General features: G+C 37.8%; 1 protein-coding gene across 3 annotated transcripts in view; it reads left to right on the top strand.

Moving 5' to 3' along the window:
- Positions 1–23,014, top strand: part of LOC128889066 (fasciclin-3) — a 434,295-nt gene that overhangs the window by 376,532 nt on the left and 34,749 nt on the right. For all 3 annotated transcript variants that reach the window (XM_054146384.1, XM_054146383.1, XM_054146385.1), the window contains exons 2-3: positions 20,647–20,973; positions 22,710–22,844. In XM_054146384.1, coding sequence (XP_054002359.1) covers positions 20,647–20,973; positions 22,710–22,844 — 462 coding nt within the window. The remainder of the gene's footprint in view (positions 1–20,646; positions 20,974–22,709; positions 22,845–23,014) is intronic.

Below are 23,014 nucleotides of genomic sequence, written 5' to 3'. Positions count from 1 at the left end.
TCTTCTACTGTAGCCATTCGTTTTCAAAGTGGATCGTTTTAGTTCAATTTTCTCTAAGTTTCAAGGGTGTTAGTGTTTCAAAACTATTAGGTGTAAAATCGGTGTATGATAATTAAGAATGATTGTTATTTGTTTTAGCTTCCTGTTTTCTTTTTTGTTTGGTATATATTTATATACATTCATTGTTCTTCAAAAATGTTCAGGTTATTTCAATAGGCTCTTTAGTTGGACGCGAATTTGCGAATAAATAAATACATTATTATTCGAATCTCGTGCCGGAATAAACGTTGTTTATTAATAGAACGCGGCCACGGTGTTCCCGATTTACATTCAATGGATGCAACGTAACAGATGTAATGAAATAGACGCAAATACACCACGTGTCCGCGAATATGAAAAGTTGCGCTCCAGTTTGGTCTCGAAGCTTTTTATAATCCCGTCAGGCTTTCGTAATTTCAAGCATGCAAATGACCCGTATCGCAGTTGAAAATGTAAACCTCGTGGCTGACGATCGTGAAACACGTTCGGATGCTTTCGAGGCTTTCTTACAAACACCGCGGCGAGATCAAAGGAACCCTTGCGTTCTTTTCCAGTATCACGTTAATTACTACAATGTTTGAAAGAGGAGAAACGCTTCGCCTTGGAAAAATATTGCTCCTTGCCCCTTCGATGGTGCTTCTAGAAAACGAAGCATTACTTATGATTGCAAGGAGAATAATTTAATGAAACGGCAGAGTTTGAAATAAGTAAAATAATTTTAAATTAATTGCATTCAAAGCTATTTGCTAAATATGCAAACAGGAGTCGGGTTGTATACAGTGGGTTGTGAACAGTGTAATATTGAAACCGTGTAATTTATTGTAATGATACTTGATTTATATGAATCTTTAGACGTCGAGGGATATACAATATATTTAAGACAAGAAATCAACATTTATATTTTCTAAGAGCAACTTGAAGAAAATTAATAAATAACAACTTCTAGCTTCTTCTTCTTCTTCGCCAGTCCCAGTAATATATTTTTATTAGATAATTAGTACAATTTTCTTTATAGACTTCATAGACTTAATAGACTTCTTCTGTACACACTTCCTTTATAGACTTCGCAGTAACTGCATACAAGTCGAAATGTTATTAATAAACTATCGATCCTCATTTATTTATCATTGTCTGCTCCTGAAACCTTAGAAGACCTCGTCATTTATAGTTCCAAGCAGAGCAGATTAAAGCGGAATCTTCGAAGCCAGCATCTTTTTGTCCAAAGGATGGTTCGTTGAAATTCCATCGATGGAATACGATGGAAAAAGTGACGCACACGACAGCGGAGGCGAAGTCTAGAATATTGGTTCCCTATGACACTGTCAGCGGAGGCAGTTAAAACCGCATCAAGCTCTGTTCTCAGAGGAGGTGCCGGATCCATCGGCCAGCCAGAAACCCACCCCCGCAGGAACCACGCCTTCCTAATGCTGCTGCCAACACCAAAGCCCTGCGACCGCGTCTATAACGTGGCACCGATTCAATATCGGCTCCTGCAAGCCACAGACCTTTCCCATTGCGTCACGTAACGAAGGCTCTTGTTTGCTCCAAGATACTTTTTTCTTACCAGTCCTCGTCAATCCTTTCTTCCATTCCTCCCTACCTGGCTAGGAATTGCTCCCTCGATTTACCACCGACGATGCTCCACCGAGAGAGTCGAGCTATCCTTCCTTGTCCCTATCGATCCTTATTGTCATTTATTTATTTAAGAACAGATCTTGCTCTTCTAGATTTGACGAAGGGATTGCGCATTGGTTGATTTTGTCGAGGAAACGTATCGTGAGATCGATTCAATTCTTTATTCTTTATTCTTATTTAATATTCTAATCGCTCTGGAGGATATTTGCGTGAGATAATTGCGTTTTAATCAATTACATTTACATTCTAATCAATGCACGTGTAACGCTTAAATTTGTGCTTTCCAGAACAATTAAAATGATAAATGACAGAAGGTTTACGTCCCGCTTGACAACGCCCGAGCTGTAAGAAGATTATAAATCCTTGGAATCGCGCTAAGAGAATTAGAACAAGAGTCGCAGCTCTTTGAACACCCGCGAATGATATTTGGCTACGCTTTAAGCAGCTGCTAGACGTTAATCGGCTTCTATCTGATTATCAACATGGATACGGCGCGTTTCGCAAAATCCTACGGCTAATCCGAGTCCCGTTTCCGCGGATTACGTATGTCTTACAATGGTTCCGTCGACTATATAGCTTTTACCTTTGAACCAAAGGGAACGTGTTCTCTGTTCTTCGATGACTAGAACCGTTTAACTACTGCGCAGCAGTTTCAAACTCCGGCATTCTCGTCGAGTTCGTGCATCTCTAAGCGAAGTTTCGAATTAATGTCCAGTCGTTCTCTCGGTACCGTATTCTTCGTAATTTTGTGAACTGGGGGTTGCCAGCCGTGCGCACCTGATTTTACTAGGTACTTTGAAAACTGGTCTCTCGAAGGGACGCGTGGCGACTTCGAAACTCGTGGAGAACGTCAAATGTTTATTAGGTTCCACCCTTCGACCTGGACCCGAGAAAGCTTTATTCCTCAACCCTCTGTACTTTGACAAATTTTACTTTTCCCATTGTAAGAAAGGAAAGTATTGTGATTAAGAAAAATTCCGTATTTCACGTATTACTTTATATATTATAATTTGGCTCGGTTTCATTCGGAATATTTGCAATTTTGGTCTCATAACAAAGACGTAAAGCAAAGAACTGTGTGAAATAACTAAAGGGTCGTAACTCGGCTGGATTCTCTATCCGAATCCAATTGTTTCACCAAATTAAAACTAAGGAGGCAGTGTTCATCCAGGGAGAAGTTTATCTTGACAAGAAAAAATTCACGCCTTCGAGGGGAGATCGTCGACTTGTAATTCATCAGCGGGAGAGTCACTTTTGTCTTTTTCGTGGACGTCGTGTGCCCTTTCGTCGTCCTTTCATTCGACTGTTCCCCTGCGCGCCTCGTTGTCGTTCAATGATTTTTTCATTTCCTGGCCACGGAGATACTTCAGCCCAAGTACACTCGTGGACCCCCTTTCGGTGTAAGGGCCATCCATTAAGACCAAAGAATGTCGAGGAAAAATTCGCAGTCAGATTATATTCCATCGGCCCCTCCATCGACCTCCGCTTCGAGTGGTTCCTTCGGAAATCGAAGTATCCCAATCTACTTTACGCCTCGTGCTTTGTTTCGTGATGGATTCTAAAATTAACTTGAGGGCTACCGTTGCATTTCATGTCAAATTATGGACAAAAATTGAAGAATTTAAATATTTTGAAATGAAGAATACATCAATTTCAGCCATCAAGACATCAAGAAATGAAGAATTTAAGATTTAATTCGAAAACTCAAAAAACCTCAAGACCTCGAGGTAATTCAAAAATTCAAGATTTTAAACCTTTAAAAATTCAAGATTCCAGACCTTCGAGACTTCAAAACTTCGAGAATTAAAGATTTTCAAACTTAAAGGCTGTATATATATATATATAAGACATCAAATTTTTTGTTATATGTACTTCACTTAATTCAAAATTAAGAATATTTACCGTTCATTTACATATAATATAATGCGTATTATTATATTATTTATGTTTATTTACCCATAAAAGTGATTCATTCTGATGGATTGAATTTGTTCACTCATTGAATATAAGAAATTATTTAAGGAAGATCCATGTTCGAATTCACTGAAAACAAAATCTTATTTTATACTGTACAGTGTATCAGATAAATGATACAACCAGATAGTGGTGATTCTATGCGTGAAAATAAACCAAAAATGTAGAATGAAATTTATTCGCACGAGGCACCGTTTTCAAGGAAATCAATTTTGAATATTTGTCGAGTACGCGTGCGCTTGGGAACAATTTGGCTGAGATGTCTGCCCATTATTCACGGTTTCTACTTGTGCTGGTGTTTCGCAAGTAGAAATAATGAGTAATGGTCAGACTTGGTAGCCAAGTCGCCCATCGAATTCCACTACAAATTGTTGAATAAACTCCTACAAATTTTCGAAATTAATTTTCTCGAAAACAAATCCCTATACGAAGAAATATATATATATATATATATATATATAGATATATATATAAAAAAATTGTTTTTTTTTTTTTTAATTAATTTTGATTTTACAATTTTATTGAGAATTAGGATAGATGAAATTTATGTTCAAACTTTTTAATCAAACTCAAATGGCGATTTTAGTTATTTTCGGCAGAGAGAAATGAGTTTTAATATTGTAAATGAATATTTCCGTCGCTTTCATCATACATGGATTTCAATTCTACATAGCGCAATAATTTTTATGGTTGCGGTCTAGAACACAATAGAACCTTTCCCCTGGAAATTTCCAATTTAATTAAATCGTCGTTTTTAGGGAAATATGTTGGATAACAATAATAAAAACAATTCGAATATTCAAACGATCCTTTGTAGTATGTTGATTAAAGTCACGTCATTATTATAATTTTCCTTTGGCCGGTAACACTTTTAATTACTTCGCTGCCGCCTCCCCCCTATTTCGCGCGTGCAGGATCATTTACGATCAAATTATTTCGAAAATTCACCGTACCACGATTTTAATCAGCGAACGCGCCAATATACGATGTAAATGCAGGCTTTTGTTTCCCCAGAATCTACTCGGTGTCTTTGTATTAGCGGCTTCCAGCAATTTATCACTGACGTAATATAACCTCGGAACTCTTATTATTCCATGGCGAAAGAGAAGCCCCATTGCCGACAACAAATTCTTTATTAAAAAAGTTTGAGAACAAACGTGCGAGCACGCAATTTCCCTCGTCAAAAAGGTAATACACCATGGAATTCATGGGAAACGTCGCCCCGACCCTTGATTACGCTAGTCTTTTGTACTCACTTTAATGTTTATACGAGTTGCACGCTGCCAATTCCGATGCACTCGGATGGCCTCAATGATCACTCGGCTCGATTTTCCATTTTCGAGACGATGGAGGGTTCAACAATGCTTCTATGAGGACAATTAAATTCTTTACCGAACTCTCGAGTTTTTGTTCCAAGGATTTAATGAAATTTTTCCAGGCACGCACGGCAATTGTTTTTCGCTGTCTATTAAAGTGAACGTCCTATTCATTCATATACTTTTTGACAACCCAATTTTAGTTTCCAAGCAAAGTAATTATTTTACTTTGCACGAATCGAATGAAAATTGTTTACCACGTGTAATTCTATTTTCAGGAATTATTAAAATCAATTTTCAGAATTTGAGCCATAATAGAACGCTTGTTTAATGGAAAAAATTCCACTCTACAGTTTTATGTTTATAAAAATAGTTAATAAAAATAAAAATGAAATAAATATAAAATTCCATTAAGTAAAAATTAATTTAAAAAAAAGAAATGAATTTAATCTCATTGAATTTAACAGATATTTATTTGGATTAAATTGCTCGAATATCAATTTATTTTCGCTTGTATTTTCTGATACAATAAATCAAGCTACTACACGCTGGTTGCTTAAATAAATGCTATTATTTCACGTGAGGTTCAATTTACCGTAAATATTCTCATTCGTGATTAGTTTTGACGAAAAACAACAAGTTAATAAACAAGACTCCAAATTAATCGCGAATCATAATTAATAGTGAAATTATAATTTGTGAACTAGTACCGATAACAACTTCGCGTTCAAATTGCTGATAATACGAATATGTTTGAAAGTATCATTAACTGCTTCCCATTAAATGAAATTGACATTATCGAAATCGTGTATTACCCAACGGATTACTTATGAAGTAATTAGTCGGTTCTGCAATTTTGTACGAATGTTTCGAACAAATTGAGTTGGTAATTGGGTTTTCCGAAACAATATTTTCATTTGCAAAACAACATCATGATGAGAAATTGAGGTTTCAATTTTATACCTTTGAAGCTTCTTCAGAGGTAATTTTATTGGGTATGGTACCAAATTATTCTGTCATTGAATGAATTATGATGAAGCTAATGAAACAAAATAGGTAAAAATATTTTTAAATATTCAGTTCATTTTATTTATTCAACGTCCTCACTCCTAAATTTTAATTTAAAACAGTTGCATAAATATTAAAATAAGAAATAATTTAAAATAAAAAAAATAATTAAAACGAAGGTAACGGTGTTTCAGATTCCGATATTTCCTCTTTTGTTCACAGAGTCGAAGACAGCACATATGTAGCTATTATTTAGAGAATTACCTGGTTTTTATTTAGTTAAACATGAATTACTTTAACGCCGAGCCAAGCGGGACGCTGGCTAATATCCAATTCAGTTTATTGGCTTAGCTGAAAGCTGGAGTAGATTTTGGTTAGATCTAGCTTAAAGCTTGAATGAGAATCGTGTTGGATCTATTAATTGTGAATCAGGCCAGCGATGAATCTGTGTAAACACTGAAACTACTCTCTGGACAGCCTTGAATTACAAACGCGATGAATTTCCAAGGAAATCTTAGCTGGTCTCGAGCAAGTTTTTGACAAGTTTCAGAATAAATTTAAATGATCTGTGATACTGGAATTCAATTAGGGAAGACCTTCTTCCTGAGTCTTATTTCTTTAACATTGAGCATCAGTCATTATCCCGTTCCATTAATTTTACTCCTATAGATACTTCTAGTGTGTATTTTCTATTGAAAAGCCGTCTTACATATCTAATTAATTCTTTTAATTTTCATTTCTTGAAAATCAAATCGTTTTCATCGCTTTTCGCGACCCGAGCTTCACAAAAAAAAAAGTAGCTCGATAAACAGAAAATGATAAGCAATTTTTGAAGAAATCGCGTGTCGTGTTTACTATGGATATTTTTTTTTTCCGTGGAAAAATGGTAAATTTGTATCGAACGGATCGAAGGTGCACGCGATGCTTAATGATAACTCTCGACGTGCAAAGTATCGTGAAAGAATGAACATGGTTATTAGGAGAAAACACAGGCCTGTCGCCCGAGGAAAATGATGCCACAACAAGCGCCGTCAGCTCCAATTGCGTCCACTTTCCCATCCCTTGCTGTTGCGTGAGCTTAACGATAATGTTTGGGGTCGTGTTTACACCTTTGGTTCCACATCGAGCGTGCAGACAACGAATCATAATTTAACACTCGAGTCGAGATCGCGTTCCAGGATAAATGCCTGAAACAAATGCGCCTTCCATCCAGGCCGACATCTTACTTTTGTTGTCGAGGATTTGGATTATAGGCAGGAATTTCAGTTGATTATTAAGTCCAGAATAATGAGAGAAAAGTAGAAAAAATCTCTATTTTTCATAGCGATTTATTCCTAGATTAAAGAATTATTTAAGTAAACTTTTAATAGTTGAACGTCGTATATATTACAAAATTTGTAATTATTTAATTAAAATAAAAAAAAAAAAATTATCACTGGTACTATCTCATTAAGGGATTTAATTTGCGAAAAACATTTGAGTAGGCTGACAAGGCTGAACAGAAAATTTCGTTACTATCTTGATGAAGGAGCATTTAACTTGGTATTGTTAAAAATCCAGGACAGAAGACTCTCTCGACGTTTAATTGTTAAGGTTTAACGAACCGTGCACGAATGCTTTCGGAACAGAAACACTCGATGTCTCTGCCAGCAATGGCAGCAGAACAGAGGCGCCAAACTTCTCGAATAAGTGGAAGGAAGCGCAGCTACGAGAAGTGCTATAAACCATCGCTATTTTAAGGAAACAACACGGAGATTGTGATAACTGGCACGGCAACGAACTTTGTCGGAAATACGCAGTCTTGCTGACCTACTTTGGAACGCACCGAATGCTCTATTATCGAACCTGAAGTGCTGTCGTCGTTCTGTTATCGAGCATAGAGTACAGGAATTGTGCGAGTGTCGAAAGTTGTCAGACAGTAAGAGTGTAACGTCGATCCTGCAAAGACAATTATGAATTTATTCGATACGAAACCACAGGACGTGAAAATAGATCGCTTAGCGTGAACGAATAGAAAGTAATAATAATGTCAAGTAATGGGAGGAGGGGTAACATAATCTGCTTGATATAAAATCGTAGAATAATTTTTTATGAATTCGGTGTAGGAATTACTTCATTCTTTGCTTAATTTTTTAATGCGAATTTTTAATTATTCTAGATTATTCGTAAAGCTTACGTGTATATTAAAAACAATTTGTTTATATAATACTACCTGATGTACACGTTATATAAATAATACGTTTATAATATATATAATATATTATATCTCCCCGACGATGGAATTAGTTGGTTTTATATAAAGTATATGATTTTAATGTTCTACATTGAATTTGATTATCTTGGAGACTTGTGAGAAAAAGTATTAAAAAATTGACTAAAAGTGACGTCAATTACAAAACTATACAAATGGCTTTTTTATATATAATTTCTTCCAATTTAATTTAGTGGTAGAAATTGTTTGTTATCACGGTTATTAAACATATTAAGCTTACCAGGTCCAGATAAAACTCGGTAGTATGTAAAAAGAACACCTAGTTGAAACTTTTTGTAAAATATAAGTGGCATCAATTTGCAGAGATCTCAAAAATTCCGTGTATTCTGTAAAATATTTACGCTCCGGATTTTCTAGTATTAGCTGCAGGCAAAACACGCGTTTCCCGGATTATAGACTTGGCAATACGTCTCTCTTTGTCGTACTCTATTATTTTTGCAACGCCTTCTTTTATTGCGAACCCGATAAAAACTGCATTGCATTTTTTCCGCAAACACGTACCGCATACATACGCGTTAAAAATCGAGCACGAACGAACAGTACATGCAATTTCTATTCATCCAGGACTTTTTAATAGGGACCGTTTGCATTTGCACGATTTTCGTTTCACGTTTGAAAGCCTCTCAGCACTTTCAACAGAAGGGACCACATCTAAATATGATATTTTTCAAAAACTCTTTCTCGATTACACATACCAGATTCCATTCGTTTTCGTAATACAGAAACAAAAAGTGCGGCTAACGACCCAACGTCCAAAGCAGAAGTTCCCATAGCGTTTCATGCGGCTAAAAATTCGCAAACTGGACTTCCATTTTTCTGTTTGCAGTCCACCGACCTCCCGTATTCTTACTTTACCAAACGACCCCGTCATAAATCTAATTAAACCAACTATCAACGCGTTTCAAACAAATTCGTACCCTCTCCAAACTATCCCTCGTCGAATTTCACTCGGACCCGCAAATTTACCCTCGAATATGGCGAAATTGCCTTCGCCAGCTCGTTTTACACGCTTTGATTGGCGAGACAGAGTTCACGAAATTTAAACAATCGCCCTCTACGTAAAAATGATTAATATAGTATCAGGTTTGGTATGGAATACATTTGATTTTTGTACAGTTTACATAGAAGTAGACATGATTGCTATTGAACATAAAACATGACGTTGTTTAAGTATAATATTCTCAAACCTCTTTTAGAGAATCCTTTATTATAATATTGATAGGAGAAGGTTACCTACAAGGTTGCGGAAACACCTTTCGAAATACATACTTTCGATACACATATCCAAATTTTACATTAGACATTTAGTATCATCAGAAAAAATTCCCGAGTATCATCCCACTTTTACCCGAAATAACTGATTCAAGAAAATTCATCGCAAAGAGTCATTTCCAAATCTAAAATTACCAGACCACCGTTTTAGGTTCTAAAACTGGCGGGGGCAGTACGTATAAACGACGAGTACGAAAAGCCCTTGGACGATCACGAACCGGTCCGACGAGACACGCGATAGTTATTTATAGCGAAATCCATTTTGCGTAATTCGATTCCAACGCCATCATCGGTCCGGGGAAAACCGATTTGCTCGCTCCGTGGCGACGAGGTAGGGCTCGATGACGTTTTCTCTGGTATCGAGCCTCGAGACGAGTCGATCTTCCTTTGCGAAACGCCTTCACGATCGAAGAGGGGGTTGATGGTCGGGGGTGGGCGGTCGATCGTGTCACCGCTGAACGAACCGGACCGCCGATGATGAGTTGATTTACTGCCGTGTAAACCGACCTTAATCTCCCCGAAGATTTGTGACCGTTCCATCGAGATTGCCGCTCCAGTTCACGAGATTTCTTCCTCGTGATCGGACATTTTGTTGTTATCATTTCGCCGCCGCTGCGACTCTCTTCGCTGTCCATCAACGTCGAAAATTGATTTCGAACCTTTCAGGTGGTATAGCGAGTCGTGGAAGTATTCGTACTTCATGCTGACTGCTGACATAGGTGAACGTGTATTTTATTTGTTTGGTAAAATGTTGCGATGAATTGTTGATGAATATCTGTGATGCATTGATTAAATTTTTGATTAATGTTAATACTTAGAACAGGTATGTAATAAAATCATTAAATATAACGAGACTCAATGATAAAGTGCAAAAAGATAAAATATATTTATTGAATATAACAAGAGATTCAATACAAAAAAAAAGAGACATAATGCAGCAATTCAATATAACTCATTTCCAAGTTAATTTTGTAATAAATGAACAGTTATCCTGAGGACGATCAGGAAGTTAATTTGAACGAATCGCAATAAAGCATGATGTTCTCATAATAACGAAAGAATTTCTTCGCATCAAAGAGTAATTTTACGTCAAATTACTCTTACTTCAAACCCCGTTCGAAGTAACTGCGCTGTTAATTTTGAAATTACTTTCCACGCGAGTACATTTATTTCCCTCGAAAGTATAAATATTCGTTGAAAACCTGTTACATTTCGTTTCACCCTGTGATTTAAATAAATCACAAAGCCGGTTCGCAGTATTTCGCAGAAATCTCTGGCGATACCGTTTCGTTTAATGTTATCCTTTGAAATAAATTGTTTTTCGCGCCGTTTAAACCGTGTAACGTATATAAAATATCAGCTGGAGGGAGGGTGATATCCACTCCTCATCGAGTTACAAGAATTTATTAAAATTGCTGGATATCGAGATTACAGGTAATCTCGACTCGTTGGAACACGTTCGCGGCGTGGCAATTCTGCGTGCTACGGTTGAATTTCAATTTTTTTTTTATTTTTTTTTTTTTTTTTTTTAATTATTATTATTATTATTCATGAGCGGTTCCGAGGAAACGTTTCGCGGGAATAATATTTTTGGGAAAAAAAAAAATCACACGATTTCGCGCACATAGATGGCATTTACATCGGATATCGCGTTTATCGTGCTTCCTTGCAGCGACAGGCTAACGAAGGGGATGGTGAGGGGGCCGGGGGTTAATTAAAATTAAAAATCAATAACCAAGCGGTAGAGAGTGCACCCGTCGACGCTGTGTATCGAGTAATTACAAAATATTTATTAGCTTTCATCGACCGATACCGTACAAAACGCACGATCATCATTTCCCAGCCGCATTAATTTGAATGATTATTAACGATGCCGCCTCGTTATTCGATCATGACTAATTAGTCGAGTACACACGTCGTGATGTAACGCAGCACCCTCACCTGCCCCCGCCCCTCCCCGATCCCCCTACCACCAAGGAACCTAATTTATAACGTTCGTGCATGAAGTACGATTTACAACGCGATGGTAATTATGTTCGGATCAGCGCGCGTTCGTCAAAAATGTATGCGTCTGTTTTGTTTAATGCGATGTAACGACTACGAGATTAACTCCCGTACGCCAATTAAATATTCCGAGATTACGCGTTAAACGAAACGACGACCCCGTTGATCTTTTTCGCGTCCTGGTATATTTACCTTTTTGATTTCGATTATTGGAATTAATTAGTGGCGTCGACCGCTCGTTGGTTAATTTTGGTATTAACGAAAGGCTCCCGAAAGGGGATTCAAGGTTTTGTTTTGCGATAACGAAATACGGCGCGTGGCATAAACACGGTGGACGTATTAATATTGTAGCGTCCGCGCCTCCCATAGCCAACAATAAGGAGTCAAATAAGAACACGAAACGTAGGGTACGGGATTGGTCTTGTAGGTAAAGCGGTCGACTGTGGATCCGAGGATCGTGGGTTCTCGAATCTCTGTGCCTTACTTTTCGTTTAGACTCCTACAATATAAATATCTGTCAATATAAATAAACATGGTTATATAAATTGAATAAATTGTAGTTATAGAAAATAAAATTTTGAAAGATAAAGTCAATGTCAATTTGGTCAATGCAGCACTTGTTTAAAAATTGAATATTTAAAGACTCTCTCGAATTCGGAAGTGACGTATAAATTATTCGAATTAAAATATTGAAAGTTTTCCAATGAAATTTGTACAACATCAAGAAGTTACTTGAATTTCACAAAAATTAACGTCAATTTGATAAATCCTGCACTTCTGGTTTTAAACGGGACCATCTAAAAACACTCGAATCCAGGAGAGATTTACAAATTATTTTGTCGATAATATTGAGCAAGTGATCCAATTTCGACACCATTTATTACGAGTACTTTTCAAACGAATATTGTTTAATATCAAAAGTGACGTATTATTATACGAATAATCGATAAATATTCTGCTACTTCAATTTAAACCATTTACAAATATTCAGGAGGGACATTTAAAGTATTCCATTGAAAATATCGAAACTGGCCTTCGTATTCGGATAAATGAAAACATTGATAAAAAATTAATGTTATCACACGTGTCATTTTTTGAAGCCATTGTTTCACAATTCTGAACAGTTTCACGAGCTTATAAATCTCTCTTACGCTTCCATTATAACCATTCTCGATGATCCATTGCAACCGATGCATTGCAACCTCAAAATAGTTCATTGATTGTGATTTTCTGTGACAAACTTCTGGAACCAATCCAAACGATAGACGCTTTTTATTTTTCAATCATTAAGGGATAACATCTTTCTCGAAAGACCAAATAAAATTTATGCATTGATCGAGTTCATTAACAAATCCTGTAGAATAAATTCGCGTTTGCTCCTCCACATAAATCTTTTCAGTTCCAACCGTTTCAGGGTATTGCGCATGCAGCTAATTGTCGAAACGTCGAGCGGAGCTTTTTTTTTTTTTAACCCCGCGACAGTTGTCATTAAGCCATCAAATACGAGTTTTGTGAATGGACGAATGCATCCATTTGCTGATCGCGGCTCTTTCGGTGCTAAAGTCAGTCGTCGGGAACACCCAGGCAAAAATGCAATGCATTCGTGAGTAACTGCACACCGTACAGGTAATGCATGGATTTCCCATGTGTCACAAGATTGCTCTATTTTCCAGGGGTTGAATGATGTACCCTTTTCCTTGCTCGGTTGGTCTGGAAAAAGCTCTGGGGATTGGAAACATAGAGAGCTACTCTCCCAACGTACTCGATAGTCGTGTGTTTCCTCTCGTCCTCCCCGCGTAGCGCAAACTTTTCCTGTCAAGTCTTTTTTTGCATATGCTTGTTCGCCGGTTTAATACTTTTCCGCGCGTTTCGACCCCTCTCCCCTCCTCGTCCATCTGAAAGCAAATGAGACGCAATTTTTCAGCGGACAGGCCGTCCTGTTATCGGGGGAACGTTGAAATTTTTATAAATCTCCAGCAGTTCGATTTATACCGTTTGAATTTGTTTTCATGCTTTTCCGAAGTTTATCGTCGATTATATACTCCCGAAAGAGTTGGTCCTTTTTTCTCGTGTATGAGTTTTTCGATTACAGAAAGGAGGCATGTCCATTCAATAACAAGGAGCGAATTTGGCCTGGCCAAATGTGCAGGGTAGATCCTCAGATATTTTTATATCGTAAAAATGTTGTGTCCGTGTATTGCTTTAAATATTTAAAGCAATTTTATTACTGCTTCTTTTGATACAAGTATTTTTAGGTTTAGTTATTTAATAATAAAGATATAAGTTATTTTTTCAGGCATAAAGCTTCCTATGAGTATCTGATAAATTTTAATTCCTCTAAAAATTTGCATAAATTCTCTGCAATGAAAGGGTAAATAAAAATTGAACAATACGTCCTCTTCGGTGTCAATATTTTTCAAATGATAATTAATATTCACGGTTAACGTGTCTCTTGAATGCATCCTTGGCTTGAATTTTGACGTCCAAGCCTTGCGCAACGCTGGCACTTCGGTCTGATTACGACGAAAATCGAGTTTCGTCCTCTCATCTACAAGTATGCGATGACCCAGGTGGGGTAGGAGGAGAGTATGAGGGAGGGGGTTGTTCGTGTAGAGTGGAACCTCGTATATTTCGTAGCGCGCCGCACGAAGCGAAATTAGCAATGTTAGGGAATATCATCTAATACGAGAAGTGCCGGGTTGGATTAGTTCCACCCCTTGCAGCCTGCACATGCAAGCTGACCGCACTGGTTTGCTGCTGCTATATCGTGTCCCAACATCTGCTATCTATCCTTTTTCTCTGTTTTCATTCGAAGCATACCGTCTTCCTGTATTCTAGTTTCATCAGTAATTTTTTCAAATTTTTCTTCGAATTATCGTTCATTTCGTAAGCACTGCTCAGCCACCGCTCTAATCCTTTCTGGACTAACGATGCCATTTGGTATCATACGTGTACATTGGTGTTTAATGTACTGCCAAAATCCTTAGGAATATTCTATAAATAATTGACAAAACGTGCACGATATTCAGACCGTGAAATTAATTTTTCAATGCATGATAACACACGTGTAATATTAAAAGTGCATAATTTCATTAAAAAGTACAGTCATTTTATACATTTGCTGAAATAGTTATCCAAAACGAATCGAAATCCATGTTTACCTCTATAAATTATCCAGGATTTGCATAAACAATATTTTATCTAATATCTCGACTTTCACATTTTATTTACAAATTTGTTTAACGTCTGAATACTTCCAATATATTTTCTCCGTGATTTTCTCAGTTTCATTCGTCTGTATTTCATTTCACGTCACCCCGTGGCCTACATATTACAAGAGCTGACGAAGGAGAAAATTGGAAATCAGCGGGAAATTGTCTATGTACGCGGCTAATACATTTCATTTCGTACAACCGAGATTATCTCATCGTGTTACTATGTCACCCGGAAAAGTAGAATTTTAGAAAGATTCGTCGCTGGCGGTTGGATCACTGCTTCGTAGAACCCTCGGGGGCGTAAATGCTTTCTGAAATTTACCTCGTCCCAGGAAAATATGTAAGCATAAATCGACGCGGAAGTGGAAATGAATTTTTCAAAAGAATGTAAATTTCAACGGGTCTGTTACATTGACTGATGCGAGAGGTAGAAGAATATTCTACGGTAAAAAAAAATGTCGAGACTAAATAATATTCATAGCAACCAAAATAAATTTATGAATTATTCAGTTCGTGAAATGTTTCGTAAGCCTAATTGTAGGGTGCTTCTTTCACTTAACGGATAAAAATTCGTTTCGATATTTATCGTTATTTTTATCTTTGGTTCAGACAGAGTTCTACGATCTCTACAACAATGCACATTAAACATTATATATTACAATTAAACATAAAAGGAAATTTTTCTATATCGTTATATCTGGTAGCTGAAATAACTAAAAATTAACTTCTGACAACAGTTACAATAATTATTAACAATATTTGTTCGAGCAATGACCGAGAATATGACTTCGCTGTAATATTACATCGAGCGGGCAACGGTAGACGTTTCTTCTAAAAATGTTCCAAATCGTTACTAACCGATAAGTAAAATAAAATCTTATAGCACCTTCTGGAAATCCTTGTATAATTTCATTATTTTGGAAGATCCAATGTCCATATTCACCAATGACAACTAACAGAGCAAGGAAAAATTGATTTTATTTTTCAACAAAATGTGATTCTATCCTCAATTAAACAAATGATTATTTCTTATCGAAACGCCTCCACTCGCACTTACGAATATTATACGACCGTAGGTAACTTTTTAATTGCCCCGTACATTAGCGAGAATTATATTTCACGTCGTGTTTCCTGTGCTTTGAATTCTCGTTCGTGTTACGCGGCTCTGTATTTCCTCTCGGTTTTTTGCGCTTTTTCGTCCCCGTTCGCGGTTACATACATTCTGAAACAGGACGCGGTGCTTTCTCCTTTAATGTAGAAAAAATGAGAGCCAGAGAAATCCCTGGGCGTAGAGGTCGCGTTTACGAGCGATATTTCGGGGCAAGGGAAAAACCGAGAGTGGAAGAATCGGCAGGCAAATTGAATCGGCTGCCAGTCCGCTTGTCTGCTCCTCTTTGTCCGCCCTCTCGCGTAGAAAATTGTGGCTCCGAGGGTAGCATCTCGTGGGAACGTACCGACCATGATTATTGGTCGGTCGCTTTTGTGTGCGCTTTCTTTGCTCGTGTCCCCGAACGGAGAACTTTAAACAGAAACGCGGCTTAACCTTAGAACGCGTCTCAAAGTTGCCCCTTGCTTCCTCGAGAGTGAAACTCCCTCGCGGGTACCGCGGATTTCGCGCATTTTACACAGGTGTTTACGCCATTCTACTTTCTGGACTGGTCGACATCGATTCGTACACGAATGTCTCCATGCAACGACGTGTAGTTTACCTACGCATACGCAATCGACCCGTAACAAAGTACGATTAATTTTAATCGTCGAAGAATTAGTAACTTTTCAGACTATGTTTCATCGTCTTATTCGACAGCGAAAGGGTTAATTTATAGGCGAGCACCGTGGCAATTTGATGCCGCGGGTAGCAGCATGTTCGCGTGCAAAGTGCATCAGGCTCATGGGTGCGCTGATGCACGCCACTGTCCACAAATCATCGCATCTGTTGCTGCGGTTTTCGGAATACGCGGTCCTCCACGGGTAAACGCAGAGGCCCAGGAGGAGGGGTACTTCAAATTAGATCGCGACGTCAGCCATGTAACAAATTGATGACCGGAAAATCAAATGGGATTTATGGGTTTACGATCGCCATGTCTGGACCCTTGCGCCACGAGAATCTCGAATGCATCCGCCTAACACAGCGTATCCTCGGGTTGCATGGATTTGTAAATGGCCAGCCGCGCTCCCACTTATGGTCTTGTATGTGGTCTGTACGTATAGACGAATGCTTGTTAGACTTTGATTATTTGATTGTTTTTACTTGTACCGTTTGAGAATTTGTCTAAATTGTCTTTGCGTCATTGCATTCATCGCGTTATTTTATAATAAATAGAGTCCTTTTAATGTTCATTTTTGGGTAACTTCGTAGCCTATCTGAAAGAGTATCCTGTAAATAATTTTCAAAGAATAACTATGGCAAAAATACGCAGCTACGAACTTTCTACATGGCCAGTAGATACACACAAAAATATAATAAAATAACTCCATTATTTTAAGGATTTCTTAATTTAACCCATAATTCTTGGAGGTCTGACAGAGACACAATGTTCAAATGTTCTCAAAGCATCGGGAGTTGCTCTGTTTAAAGAAATCAACGAAGAAAATTATTAAATTGATTAGCGTCTACAATTCGAAACGAAACTCTATCCTCTTCAGCCCCGACCAATCAGCTTCGAATAGTTTTTTTTCTTTTAAAGAAATCGCTTAGCAAGTTCTTTCACTGAACGGAACGAAGGTTCCATCTTGCTTCGTCGCAGTAAAAAAAAAAAAGCGGGATTACAATCACGAATGAATGGAGACGGGATTTAATTAAGTGCTCTAAATAAATTAAAAGGAAGAAGCAACATCCATGGACAATGCCCCGTCCCAAGTTGTGCGAGCACGAGAGAAAAAGTTCGCGATAGTTTTTCATCGGTCGCAGTAATAACTTCGTTCATCTTCTCGCGACATAATTCACTGCATTCATGTATAATGTATTAATGCATAGCTTACTAAGAGCGGCAACGGCGCAATAATCGTGGTATATTATTGGCCTGTACTCTTTACTCATTAGCTTACGTTTGAAGATATCGTTGTTGTAAATATGAAATGGTAATTACGTATCGAATAAAAAATTGTTAATACAAGTGCGAATATAACACACAAAAATCCTCTTCAGATCGAATATTAGGCCAATATGGCTTATAGCCAAAGAGTTATACTTTTGCGAATTTTGAAATTTTTCAAATATAATTTGGTGGAAATAGTTTAAAGACTTGGAGCAACAAGAATATATCTTTTGCTTTGTTTGCTTTGATTCTGTTATCGAGTGGGAAAAAATGACCATTCTCGTACCATTTGCCACCATAAATTGTCGAGACGCATCCGCGGCCAAAAACAACGGTGATATTTTAGGGTGTACTGTCACAGACGACTTACTTCATACATTCGTGAGCTCGGAAAAGAAACAGGCAGCTCATCATTCATCAGCAGTCGGTTCGCGACGCGAGAAGGCAAGAACCGCCGATACAATTCGCGGGTAGTTATTATTCGATGCGTTCGAGTAGCGCGTCTTGTGAAATATGATAATCGTTACTCGCGCCACGCCCGGTTTATCATATTTCTTCGGGTGCATTATCATAATGGCATCTCGTGTACGGGATCGGGCGCATTCGGCCCGATGGGAAGCAGTGTTTCCAGCTCACGCGAGATTGATGCTGCCTGTAACCCTCTAACGTAATTCGAGCACACCCTCTTAAGCGCAATCTCTCCACCTGCCATGCGACGCATACGTCAACGGACGACGAATCAGACCAAATGCCCGCCAACGTTATGATTTCAAGTTTTTACAGCGACGTAAAGAGGTTGCTCTTTTATTTTTATAACCTATTATTTTTTTATTTTCTTAACCTTTTCTTTATAAAACTGGAAAGCTATCCCTTATGAAACGTAAATTTTCCTTTTCAGTGACATATGTAACACGTTTCAGAAAATCTATACTCCTCGAACGAACTCCGAAACCCAGCTAAATCTCGTTTGCTGTAATATCCAAATCCTCTTACAACGAAGCACGTTTACATTGCGAGCGCGCAGATTATAATTTGAAACAGGGGACGAAAAAAGGAGGTCGAAAGCAGAGCTTTTTATCCAGCCATTAGAAGATTACCTTTCAGACATTTTAGAACATTCCCTGCCGCGTGACCGGATGAACAATTAATTATCGAACGGTATTAAAATACCAGGAAACTTTGGCCACCCCGTGGATTTCTCGAGGTAAACGATGCCGTTGCGAGACGAGGGATTCGAGGGTGGTTCGAGGGCGCAACACCCTCTTATAATGCGACCCGTGTACGCGAAAACGACGAACACCAGTTTGACAATACAGTTATTAATGGAGAATGCTGGTACACGTTCTCACCTCTTGGCTACCCCTCTGATGGCGTCGGGGGTAGGTCGATACCTTCCAAGCTTTTTGCGTCGAAACTTTTGTTCATTTACAGTGCAACCAGACTGTCGGCCGCCTGCTAGTTCTCGTTATCCACTACACACCGCCACAATTACGAAAAGTTTCGGTAAAACGGTGGGGATGACGGCCCCAGACGGAAAGAAACTCCTTCGGGTTCGGTTTCAGTTTATTTCTCTAGTTTTTTTTTTGTTTGTTTGGTGTGTTTTTTTTTTTTTAGTTTTGAGTTATGGGAGAAGGTTAGAGAAACCGTCAGGTAGGGTCGAGAGATGTAAGATATTATCCCCAGATGGCGAGGGTGTTTGATTAATATCATTTCCTTTTCTCTTCTTTTTGATTTCAGTAATTTCGGTGACTTTTCTTTTTAACGAGTTCTTAGATATTACATGCTATTATTAATAGTTCGAGTTTCCTTTTCACTATGAGTGCGAGTGTTGATTTGTATGGTCAATTTAAAGAGATTCAAATTCAGCAAATAAAAATTAATTTTTCTACGTTTTATATTATATTTTGTTAAATATTACATACAAATTTGTTGATGTGGACCTGAGATCAAGACAAGACGTTGGAAAAATGAAACAATGTAACCATTGATCACAGAAATTCTAAAAATATCCAAAATAAATTAAATTCGTGTTTTTCGTCAATTGTCTGGCGTAGCCAGCCAAAAGTTCTCCCTTTAGAAGCATGAATCGGTTTTCTAAGTTAACTTCAGCTTGTTGGATTGAAATATTACTCGAGAAGACGTGTTAAATTTTCTCGAATGAAGACGGTAAGACGGAACTAAGGTTAACTAAAATATTGAAATTTCCTAATTGCTGGCGGTGGTACGGGTAAATGGGAAGAGGGCCGAGAGGGGAGAGAGAGAAGTGGAGCAATGAAGGAAGCGCGAAAGAAACTTCGTCGGCTGACTTTCGCGAACCGTGTCGGAACAGGGAAAATACACGAGCACCGTGCGAGCGATGAGAACGGGGTTTAGGATTTAATCAACTTTCCTTTTTGTCTCATAAATCTTACACGGGCGGAAGCTCCTCCGCGCGACACGGGTCGAGAATTGTTTTTCGATCTCCTACCTCGCTAGTATTCGTTTATGCGAATCCTTTTATGGGATGTCGATGTATTTCTTTATTTGTTGATATTCATTTCGAGGAATGAAGACTACCCTCAAAATAAGGGATGAAATGTCTATTTGCTTAAACATATCACAAACTACATACAAATGGAGAATAATTTATAAAAGATTTTTCAAAAGGTGCTTTGCCTTTTAATGAAACACAAATGGTGCGGAATGTATTCAATTTGTTTATTTTATATGAAAGTACACATGATTATAATACACATGAGACAGATGATGTCGGTGTAATGTCCTGCATTGAGGAGTGTATGTTATTACCAAAACCAAAGTTCTAGAATCCCTTTTGGAAAACTTTTCACATCATTCTGTAACTGTGATCTAATAATTTTTCTCCGTTGTTTCAGGATTGAAATCGAACCTGGTCGTGGACATCGAACCTAAACGACAGACCGCGGTGCGGCTCGGGGAGAGTCTGCAAATTTTGTGCAGAGTCGGTAGACCACTTCTAGTATGCCGTGTCGAGATACCTGGAGAAGCTGGTGGCATAGTTCTGTCCAAAGGACAGCCACCCGAAGATGGTATCGAGTATTACGGAGAAGGCACCGAGACAGGCCAATGCGGGGTTAATATCGCCAAGATCAAGGAGAGCCATGACGGAATTTTCAAGTGCACTGTAACACCAACCGACAATCGGGCGGAGGCACAGGCTTCTGTGAGGATCATTGTTGCCAGTACGTATCGCTTGAATTGATGTAACCGTCGCTCCCATTGGTCTAGCTTTAGTGATTCTCATTTTAGTGATTCTCTATATTAGTAGTTTTAATATAAAAACATATGAGCGTACTTAAACATCACTTTCTATATCAACACGTTAACTATCGCACTAATTCTCGTGAATATTCCTAAACTAAAATTTTGTTTGGAGACAATTGGAAGTTAATTAATGTAATATGTGCCATTGGACTTGTTTGTATAACTTAATCAAAATTCACGGATTCATGAAAAAGTAATCAATAGTCAACTCGTTGCTATTCATATATTAATCAGAATGTTCAATTTTTCGTTCAGACTTACGTGCTTAAATTTTCTCTCTTTCATAGTAGCCACGTAGAATTTGAACTCATTACTGCGGTTTACACTTGCATTTTATTACGTCCCACAACTTTAGAAACGAAATTTTAAATTCGAACATTCTTCCATGCAGAAAAGTTCCAATGGTCAACTCTAATGAGCTCTACTTTATTAAAAGTCCTATGCTCGCAGGAACGGAAAAAGAAATTATTTCTTTTCGTTGTTTCACCATATTTTCATATTACAGTTTGAACCATTCAGAGTGTCCAGTACCGTGTGGAAAATGTTATGCATTATTTACTTGCCAATTGAATTCGTTATCATTGGAAATAACTATCTTTAGAAACTGGAGCTACGCTTTTATTAGTACTTATAGTTCATTCATTCAATCATATCGTCAATTTTTTAGTAACATTATTGATTCTATCTACTTTAGTCTTCTCAACAACGCCGTGTCCATGAATAATAGTAACATCCTTGATAAAAAATTTCATTTCTTCCATCGAGACGATTAATAATTACGAAGTGGCCTACTTTCCACACCGAATCTAAAATCTGAATACTTCAATATGTTTATACATGCACAATCGATTATTGTATATTCCACGTCAATTGTTTGAAGTTAACAAAAGAATCCCTTAAGCCTCATAAATTTGGTTGCCCGTGGAAAGTGTTTCTCCGCGAGAAGAGAGATATTACAGGAGGCAAAGTAGGAGAAATTCGAGAACTAATCAATCTTCGTTAAGAAAACTACTTACGGGCGGAGAAATAAGAGAGCCCGAAAGGATATTACTGTTTCGGATAAAGTCGATAAAGATAAATGACTGTGGCGTGGAATGATCGAGCGTTGGAGCTGCTTCGAGAAAATTTAAATAAGTATTTGCACAATCGATCCCCAGAGGGAAATTAATGGACTGTTATTTAATGAAGAATTTAATGAAGACAAGCTTCCGTTAAGACGGGATGTTCGTCGTAAATATTTCTTTGTAAATTCAACTGTTGTTTAACCCTGTGTGCCCGGAGCCATATCGTTGCAAAACAAGCAAACTGAAATCGCGTCGTATTAAATAGTGTGACTATGGAACCATGTAATTTATTGTAATGATAGTTTACATAAATTTTTACACAGTAAGAGGCAATTGTGGCAACGACAAGGATCAAAGTTTTATTTTTTTATCATTTTTATAATCATCGAAAATCCCTGTTTTATAGGCTTATTCTATATAATCGTTAACAAAGTTTGCTAGAGCTATGATGTCAAAAGGATTAAAATTCCCACCATCGTTATTTAATTTTCCTGATGACTAATTTTAAACTGTTTCCTTAATCTCGCGATAAATTCATGGGAGTTGAACACGGCGACGAAAGGAATGAAAACCGCCAACTCAATTTACAGAACCCCCGAAGAGTCCAGAACTTCACGCGAGTCCTGGTTCATACGGCAGAAATACCTACAGGAAAGGAGAGAAACTGGAAGTGAGTTGCAGCGCGCCATCCGGACGACCAGCAGCGAACGTTTCCTTATTCCTTGGTAATTACCTCTTTGGGTAACAGACATTTTTTTACATTCAAATTTTAAGCTTGCGTCTTGCTCGTGAGAATAATAATAGGGGTATCCATGAAGTCGTAGTAAACGTGCCTGTGGTTTTATTTTTGAATATATAAACTTTGAAAATGTTTCCTTTTGTAAACTCCGTTTCA

Source organism: Hylaeus anthracinus, unplaced genomic scaffold (genome assembly GCF_026225885.1).
Source record: "Hylaeus anthracinus isolate JK02 unplaced genomic scaffold, UHH_iyHylAnth1.0_haploid 11994, whole genome shotgun sequence".
Classification (NCBI taxonomy): Eukaryota; Metazoa; Arthropoda; class Insecta; order Hymenoptera; family Colletidae; genus Hylaeus; species Hylaeus anthracinus.
This window is presented reverse-complemented; position numbering and strand designations above follow the sequence as displayed.